The sequence below is a fragment of the Chanos chanos genome, chromosome 2 (genome assembly GCF_902362185.1).
Source record: "Chanos chanos chromosome 2, fChaCha1.1, whole genome shotgun sequence".
NCBI classification, from domain to species: Eukaryota; Metazoa; Chordata; class Actinopteri; order Gonorynchiformes; family Chanidae; genus Chanos; species Chanos chanos.
In genome coordinates this window covers 1,270,581-1,280,000 of record NC_044496.1, presented here as the reverse complement: position 1 = coordinate 1,280,000, position 9,420 = coordinate 1,270,581, and the positions used below count along the sequence as shown (strand labels likewise).

Below are 9,420 nucleotides of genomic sequence, written 5' to 3'. Positions count from 1 at the left end.
TGATTTCCAGATAAGCTTTGCCTCTCGCCCAGGCTCCTCCGCGCACAGACCGACTTTATGCCATCACAGTGAGGTCCCCGCTGTGATTCTCAGTGTCTCAGGAGAACAGTGTTCTCTGTAAACGGCACATGTAGCGACAGTGGCAGAGACAGCGCAATTGTGCCTAAATATATGGTATTTACAATAGAAATTACAATTGACATAAGCCAATAAAACAAAATCTTTTAAAGCCTTTAAAACTCTGGGATAGTTTAATCCCTTGGAGAGCAACCCTGAGTGGTCTCATTTTGCCACAGACGTGTAATTTGCCTTGGCATTGTGTTTGTACTGGAGTAAAAAGTCTTTTTTTCCACCGTAGAAAAGGGCAGAGGCAAAGTATGAACGACAGTGAACCGTGATGTCATACAGAGTAGACATGTGCGTGTGGCTGTGTTTTAGAGATAAACACACCGTGATGTCTGCTCACACTGCACTGCCCTTCATTAGCCACGAGGATCATATTCCTAATTGTTCTTTAGAACTGAGTAAGATGTCTATTAAGTTTCACTCATTTGTGTATGTGCCGTGCTCGTGCTAGCCACAGTACAGCTGTCGAGGTCGTAGGTCAAGTTTCAGCTCGTCCTTCACCCCATCCCTGTCCACGCTCTGTAAACCATCAAAACCACAGAACTGAACCGCCGGTGGCTTTTACGGTGCAGTCCTTCGTTCTCAGACCGGACCGCATCTGACATCCATCCACCTCAACTTCACATGAATGTAAAAATACCAAGTCAACACTCGCAAGCCGCTCTTTGAGTTACTAAGTCATGGACTTGTCTGGTTTGGGGGTTTTGTTTATTTGTTTGTTTGTTTTTTTGTTTGTTTTTTTTATGTATGTTCCCAAAGACTGGGCCTTATGCTGAGGTATGCACAATGAAGAGCTGAGAACTAAATTTCAGTGAAATAGTCAGGATTCTCTAGTCCTACAGCTCTACGCTGCCCAGGGGATGTTCCTTCCCAAGTGTATGAAGGCATCAGCCAAGCCATTAGAGGTCTCCTCAGGGTCTGTTGTATACTAATCAAATTGTAGAGGTTACCAGGTGATGTCATTGACTGTGGCTGTTACCCTGACTCAAACCAGCTGTTCTCATACTCTGTATGTCTACCTGAAGGGTGATTCTGACGAAACACGAAAAATATTCTTGAACCCAAACTCTTAACCATTTGGAAGGTCCGTCCCTGATCGACCAAGGTGGAAATTTAGAGCTTAGAACTGCGGTTGTGTAGATCTGAAACTAATAAAGCTAATTCATTGTGTGTTACTAAGATAACTTACTGGCTTAGATACGGGTTAGGAGTCAGGTCCTCAGTCAAGACTCAGAGCGTGACCGTGATGGGAGAGAACTAAATCCCAACCGCTGGGTATCATGGCCTCACCAACACAGAACAGAACCAGGGGCAGAGATCACAAAAGAGTCAGAAGTCAAAAAAACTATAAACAAAAGCTTTACTCGAATTCTTGGCAAACACTGCCAAAAGATCTAGTCAGAAATCAGGCAAACGTCCAAAACACACAGGCAGTAGTCATAGTCCAAAGGCCAGGCAAAGGAGCCAAACATAGTGGAGATACAAGAAAAGGCAAACAGAAGTTACTGGCCTAAATGCCAAGACTGAGCCTCACAAAACAACAGACGCAAGTTTGAAATGTGGGAAATGAATAAGACACAGGTGGACCTCATGACACAGACAGGGGTGTCTGCTGGGCCATACCTCCCTCTGCTGGCCAGTAGGGGAATTAACCAAAGCCCTCACTCATATATACATCCTGTTGCTACAAGCAGTTAATAGTTTCCTTATCTGTGATGTCTCTGGCTTTTAAGGTAAGTGTTAATTTGTTCACTGCTCATTTCTGTCCTTGTCTCTTAGTTTCTGATATTATTATTACACGATATTATTATTCTTGTTTAAGATGTTTTATTATTATTATAATTATTATTCTATTTCAAAGTTCATGTCAAACAATTATTTGTAGTTTTCAGCTGTTTCCATAGGAAGTGAATGTATTGACTGGTAGGATAAAAATGGATCATTTTACTTATGTTACTTGGATTGTTGTTCCCACAGAGCTAAGCTCAACTTAGACTGAAGGATCTACGTAACTGTGTTGTCATGTAATTGCTCCTTAAAAACTCCATTTAAACACAGAGCGGAGTTTTTGGCCACACATGTGTTCTCCTCATCTCTGCGTTCCTGTGAGGTAACCATCACACGCCCGTCTGATCTCATCATCCCTAACCTGTGGTGAGAGACAGGGCCCCTTGGGGGGTATACCAGGGGTTCAGTTTGGTGTTCGCCATTGTCCTCTGGGCAAATTTAGAGCCTATATTCTCGGCCCATCGTAGCAGCACTTCTCACTCTAACCCCTAATCTTAACCTCTACCCTGACTCAGAACCTAACGCTGCGCTATTTGTTTGAGGTGTATGAGCACAAAATTGGACATTTGAAGACACATGATTTCTCATTATTTCGCGACAAATATCGGCTTACGCATTACCCACCTCAACTGCTAACCATCACAACCACTCTGAGGTCATGAGGTCATTCAAATATATAACCATCACAACCACACTGAGCATGAGGTCATGAGGCCATGAGGTCAAATATAGGTGAATATAGGTGAAACAGGCACATCAATACCAAAAGAAAAAAAACAGTTTAATTACTAAGCTATGTTTTAACAGTTTTAATGTTTGGAAACATTTGAATGATAATGTGGGGCTGTAAACCTAAAACTAAACCATTTTCTGAAGTTACTTATAAAAAATTCAGGCCTCTTTTTTCAATACCTGTACCCTCTGTCTTTATGAGGCTAACTACTGCACAGTTTTCTTTCATGTTTTATGATATGGGTGAATTTATTAGGGGGATCTTTGAGTATTCATCCTCCATGTCAAACCTGTCAGTATTTTTCATTGTATTTGAAATACCTTTATGTTATGTGCGATGGCCCTTTAATTTCAAACCCCAAGTCCAAAAACTGAGACAGCAAAACAGCTACTTTTTGGCAGTTTAACGGATGTGAGTGTATTTGGTGTCTTTGTTTCTCTGAGGGTCTCAGTGTAGTGAGTGAAAGAGAGTGAGAGAGGGAGAGGGGGGCGGGGGAGGGGGGGGGGGGGGGGCGGGGGGTAGGGGGAGGCAGGGGGGACAATGCACTAATTAAGTTGCTCTTCAGTTTTTGCACAGTTTATGGCGACCTCTACTGGCCGCCACAGTAATAGCATCTCTTATTAAAGAGGGGGAGCAGTGAAAGGGGAGAGAAGCATTGGATGGTTTTGATGAATGTAAAACACGATCAAGGACCGGACTGCACTGAGGAATACAAAACGAGTAGACAATGTCCTGAAGTGCATTAACACTGAAAACAAAAAGACGCCAGTCAGACTCTTTCTAACAGAAAAACACATACATTCACTTCATAGGGTTCACAATTGAACATGAGACCAAGCCATGCCATCTGTGTAAACTCAGCTGGCATTTTACTCACTGTAAAAATATTCCCATCACATTACACAACCCATTACAGAGAGTCCTGAGAATAAAGATCATCTCAGTTAGAGACTCCTGGGTTGCCAGTCGCTCCAAAGTTAGCACGCAGGAATCCGCCTTGCCTCCCCTGCCTTGTCCTCAGCGGTTATACTTAGGAAATGTAGTCTGGGATTTTGTCCACATGAGGTCACTTAAGACAGGCAGACTGCAATGACTGACAGGGGGATTAGGAGACCTGTGAGGCGGTAACAAACTCAGAATGACCATAAAAGGAGTTCCATGGGCCACGGATCAGAGGGGAGCTATCCCACGTTCTGGCAACCCAGACACCCACACTTCAGTCTCTGTCGCAGCATGATGCAACTGGCCAACATGACAATTAATAACATCAAAGAGCTGTTAAAGGACAGAGTAACACAAAGAGACAGAGAGCCGGTCAGGGATCAGACAAGATCATTACCATATGTCACCACTGAGATCATTTTAAATCAGCCTCTCATTAAACGGGAATTTTTGCTCTTAAATGACATGTTGTCAGTGCTTACACTGGAAGGCAATAAGAATGAACAATCTAGTCTAATGATTTGTCTCCACCGTGTGGTCAGATGATGTAAAGACGCTGCCAGAGCACACTGGTCATAAGAGATGAGATCTGCTTCTCCAGGGTGTCCCACCCACGTTCAGCAGGACAAGCCATATTCGTGTGTCATCTATACACATTTGATCAACCATACAGGGGTTTCATTTTGTCCTATTTGGATGTTATGCTCTGACTGGTATTTCCACAAACCCCATGCCTCTTCATAGATTCATCTCAGCCTCTGACGTAGCCCCTGGCATCAGCCATAAGAACTGACATCTGTTCATTGGCTCTGACACGCTAAGTCAACTGACTGCTCACACAGCCTCCGAGGATAGATAGATAGATAGATAGATAGATAGATAGATAGATAGATAGATAGATAGATAGATAGATAGATAGATAGATAGATAGATAGATAGATAGATAGATAGATAGATAGATTATTCATCCCGAGGGAAATTTAATGAGCAATGAGCATTATTCTTCACTCATCTTTTTACATTAAAGATGAGAAACAGAGCAGTCCAACCCTGTAAGTTCGTCTGAAGGAGATCCTCAGTGGTGGGTTAGGGTTAGAGTTAGGATGAAAGACACTGATCTTTTCCAGGGTGAACTACTTTTTGTCATTTATGCATTTGGCAGAAATACTGAATGGAATGATTCGTAAGGTCAGTGATGTGGTGGAGAGACACCCCCCATCCGTCTCCGCGGGCAAACTTTACACCCGTCACTAATTCGGCCTGATGTGAGGTTTTGTGGGTGTCAGGCGGGGAGAGAGTGGGCACAAGTGGTGTTTCTGGAAGTGTGTGCCGTGATGTTACTGCTGGGAACACTCGAGATATGGAACATACAGCTAGAGCTCACCTTTAAATAACTCCGTGTTATACGCTATAGTAAAACAGCTCAATGTATATATTCAGCGTTTTTGAATTTTGAAGTTTTGGAAATAAACATAGCATAGCAATAAAATGGCGTGACATGGTCAACTTATATCATTCATGAGTTTACTTTTTGTGAGTATTTTTATCTACACATTTAATAAAAATGTTTTTCTTTCAGTCAAAAAAAAAACAACATTTACACATGGCAAAACAAACAATCTACAGCCTGCATTTTTGAGCATACTAAAGATTGAATGGATGTGAATTTTTCTGTGGTCAAGGTCTTGAAATCTGGAACTTGTCTTGAAAATGTGTATCGAGGAGCAGAATGAGTAGAGAGAACACATTACTGTAAGCAGAGAAACTTGACAGAGGATAGATCAACTGGACAGTATCATGGGTTTAATATGGGTCAGGATAGATTCTGATGAGTCGGGAAATGAACTTAGGCGTCGGCCTCAAACATCTTCTTCCTGCCGTCCATGCCGGCCTTGTCCTCGATGTTCTTACGCCAGTCGCCCACGGCTTCTTTCTCCTGCGTGAGTCAGACAAACAGAAACATCACTTTACCAGAGACCACAACAAATACTCAAACAGAGCACTGAGACTGTAATTCATACTGTAGCTCACACTGTAACTCAAACAGCCGTGTTATCAATGTCTATGATCAGTGGTAATGCATTATATTCACCAATTCATTACATTCAATGGATTCAGTAGCTTTTATCATATTTCCATTATTTTCTAACAATAATTACATTCAATGTCTATGAGAGCACTTTTCTAAGTAAGGTGTGTATATTTAAATAAGGTGTGTATATTTAAATAAAGTGTGTATATTTAAATAAGGTGTGTATATTTAAGTAAGGTGTGTGTATTTAAATAAAGCATGTATATTTGAATAAGGTGTGTTTCTTTAAATAAGCATATTTGTTACATCATTACATAAGCCCCCAGGGTGCTTCCATGTCCACTGTACTGATATCAGTTGAGTGTAGTGAAAAGCCACACCCACCTCCTCTTTCACCTCCTTCTTCACTTGTTTGAGGTTGGCCCTCAGATCCATGGACACTTTGTGTTTGGAGCCCAGGAGAGCCTGCAGCATAGCATCAGCAGACATGCGCACCTTCTTCAGAGCTGGCTTCTTAAACTTGCCCTTCAGATCCTGCACTTTCATTTTAAGATCCTCGATCTGGATAAAGAAAAAAGCAGGATCAATAGTTTTTAGCTTAAGACGTGTATTAGGAATGAGCGTGAGTGGTAGGACTTAATACTGTATGCAGAGGAGAAGAGGAAATGTGCGTAAATGTTGTTTTTCAGGCATAAGAACCATGGGTGAGACATTAGCAGACCAGTGTGATACAGTTGTGTGGTTGGGAGTTGGGTGTTGTTGATATGTTTTGTTGTTGTAAATATTTGTCATTACCTCTTTGTTTTGGGGTTGTGAGGTTGTGAGGTTGTGAGGTTGTTGACAGGGTTTTACCTCTTTGTTTTGGGGTTGTGAGGTTGTGAGGTTGTGAGGTTGTTGATAGGGTTTTACCTCTTTGTTTTGGGGTTGTGAGGTTGTGAGGTTGTGGGGTTGTGAGGTTGTGAGGTTGTGGGGTTGTGGGGTTGTGAGGTTGTGGGGTTGTGAGGTTGTGGGGTTGTCAGGTTGTGGGGTTGTGAGGTTGTGAGGTTGCTGATAGGGTTTTACCTCTTTGTTGGATTTGACCACTTTGCTCTCCATGTCGTATCTCTGCTCGTCAACAGAATCAATCTGCTGGTGAAGCTTTTTGCACAAGTCCTGCAGGAGACCAGCTCATATTAACACTAAATCCATTTTAGAACACCATGATGAACAAATAAAACACAATATCTTCCATTTACCATCCTTCCTGTCTGGACTGACATACAGAAATAAAACACTGTTTCTTCCAGAAAGAAATTAGCGTCAGCTATAGATTGCTGATGATGTTCAACTGTAAAAATGCAATTTCTTCATCTTTGAAGTAATTTATTCTGAGTGTATCAGATCAGATGATGTGTTATGTTAATGCAACCCAGGAGAAAGCAGAGACACAATATGTCACTGGACACAGTGGGAAACCTCAGTCTGTGATCAGATGACATTACAGGGCAGACAGAAGAACCTGGACAATAAGACAACGTGAGAGTCAAACAGAAGACATGGGCGTTCAACCTGGAGCTCCTGCATGGTCCCTGGGAGAGAGAGATCGGGGCAGTTCTCCTCCATGTATCTCTCCTTCTCTTGGGCAGCTTCAGCCGCTTCAGCCTCAAGCAGACCCTGAGCGATCTGGAGCATCAGGCTCTGAAACACAGAATACAGCGCAGAATTACCATTCTGTCTTTATTATCTGTCTGTCTGTCTCTCTGTCTGTGTTAATTGTCTGTCTGTCTGTCTTTATTATCCATCTGTCTGACTTTATTATCCATCTGTCTGTCTTTATAATGTCGGGCTGTCTTTATTATGTGTCTGTCTGTCTGTCTTTATTATCTGACTGTCTTTATTATCTGTCCGTCTTTATAATGTTGGTCTGTCTTTATTATCTGTCTTTCTGTCTGTCTGTGTTAATTGTCTGTCTGACTTTATTATCCATCTGTCTCTCTTTATTATCCATCTGTCTGTCTTTATAATGTCGGTCTGTCTTTATTATGTGTCTGTCTTTATTATCTGTCTGTGTTAATTATCTGACTGTCTTTATTATCTGTCTGTCTTTATTATCCATATGTCTGTCTTTATTATCTGTCTGTCTTTATTATCCATATGTCTGTCTTTATTATCTGTCTGTCTTTATTATCTGTCTGTTTGTCTGTGTTAATTATCTGACTGTCTTTATTATCCGTCTGTCTTTATTATCCGTCTGTTTGTCTTTATAATGTCTGTCTGTCTGTCTGTCTGTCTTTATTATCTGTCTCTCTGTGTTAATTATCAGTCCGTCGGAGTTTGTACTGAAGCAGAGAAGGAATGATTACCTTGAGGTGATGCCTGTCTTTATTATCTGTCTGTTTGTCTTTATAATGTCTGTCTGTCTGTCTGTCTTTATTATCTGTCTCTCTGTGTTAATTATCAGTCATTCTGAGTTTGTACTGAAGCAGAGAAGGAATGATTACCTTCAGGTGATGCCTGCGGCTGGATGTCATTTTTTTCCTTTAGAAAAAGACACAGTTTATTCACTCAGTGAGCATAACTCAACTATACATGTAAACCTGGGAAATTTAGACAAGTGAATAAACGAAATAAATGGAAAATAGATTTTGAAAATGATTTAGTTCTGTGTAATAAAACAGTAGTAATTGTGTAATGTAACATGATCATTTATCTGATAGTGTTTAATCCTACACTGCAAAACACAGGGGGTTGTTTTACATAAACCAACACTTACTCAGACATCTTGGCCAATTTTTAGTGTCAGTCCCTCTGTAAGAAGAATAAAAGAATTGTGTGATTATCTGTAACTTACACTCAGAACCAGCGAAGGCTGCCCTGAACCACAAGGAGTGATTCATTTGACAGTAAAGTGCATGACTCCCGAACAAACGGAGCTTATGTCTATATTTGGGTAGGGTGTGGATGGAGCAGTTGTCCAGTGCTGCTCTTTTAGGGATCACCAACATCTGAAACCACAGCAGCTGATCATAGGCCTGCCTTCTCAACAATGTCCTCAGCGGCTCCAAGGCGTGACACAAAGAGCAGCGCGACCCTGCCAAATTCCTCAGGCGTCCCTACGCCTCTCAGCAGACATACCCTGCACGCTACACGTTTATGGCCTGTGGAGTGACCTGATCATCTCCATTACTTTCATTATTCTGCTCTGAGGTGAAATGACCAGAAATAACACTGAAAATAACATTGAAAAGCGAAGGATGGAAAAACAGTCAGAAGAGTATAATATTTGTCGTATAAATAAATTGTCCATACAGAGGACCCTACAGACAGTTTAAAAGTTTGAGATGTTTTGTCTAATGTGATGCCGACAGAATAGTGAAGATGAGAAAATGTTTAAACCTCTTTATATCTCTGTTTCTACTCATATAGAATGACATTGATTCTGTCTCTATATGGTTAACATTCACAGCAGTGTGCTTTTCACAATAAAACCTGTACTTACAATTAAATCTGTCTTACACACAGTTAAATCTGTCTTACATGCTTAAATATGTCTTACACACAGTTAAATCTGTCTTACATGCTTAAATCTGTCTTACACACAGTTAAATCTGTCTTACACGCTTAAACCGGTCTTAAAGCTCATTAATATGAAAATGTCACACAAAGTCACGTAACACATACTTTTCATTTATGAATTATTCCACATTTTCAAGCATTACTGGGGTAAAACTGAACAGTCTCTCACCACCTTCATGTTTTCCGTGAGGACGAGATCATAACTTCTCACGTTTATAAACACAGTGAGCGTATAGACTGGATG

The 9,420-nt window shown here is 41.2% G+C and overlaps 1 protein-coding gene across 2 annotated transcripts; it reads right to left on the bottom strand.

Annotated features, from left to right (window-relative positions):
• Positions 1-5,435: 5,435 nt before the first annotated feature.
• On the bottom strand, positions 5,436-8,381 carry LOC115804279 (troponin I, fast skeletal muscle-like). Of its 2 annotated transcripts, none has more exons than XM_030764622.1 (6): positions 8,374-8,381; positions 8,102-8,138; positions 7,170-7,298; positions 6,684-6,773; positions 6,002-6,182; positions 5,436-5,518 (listed from the first exon to the last, which is right to left on the bottom strand). In XM_030764622.1, exons 1-6 carry the CDS (start codon positions 8,379-8,381, stop codon positions 5,436-5,438), a joined length of 528 nt encoding a protein of 175 aa, XP_030620482.1. The 2 variants fall into 2 exon arrangements, with proteins under 2 accessions (XP_030620482.1, XP_030620481.1); XM_030764621.1 differs by having other exon boundaries at positions 5,436-5,525; positions 6,006-6,182.
• Positions 8,382-9,420: the final 1,039 nt, after the last annotated feature.

What these genes read in the sequence shown, in the direction of transcription:
- LOC115804279 (XM_030764621.1), bottom strand. An exon ending in TGGTCAAATCCAACAAAGAG is followed by an intron (nt 6,183 to 6,683) that starts GTAAAACCCTAT and finishes TTCTTTATCCAG; the next exon opens with ATCGAGGATCTTAAAATGAA. An exon ending in AGAAGGAGGTGAAAGAGGAG is followed by an intron (nt 5,526 to 6,005) that starts GTGGGTGTGGCT and finishes TGACTCACGCAG; the next exon opens with GAGAAAGAAGCCGTGGGCGA.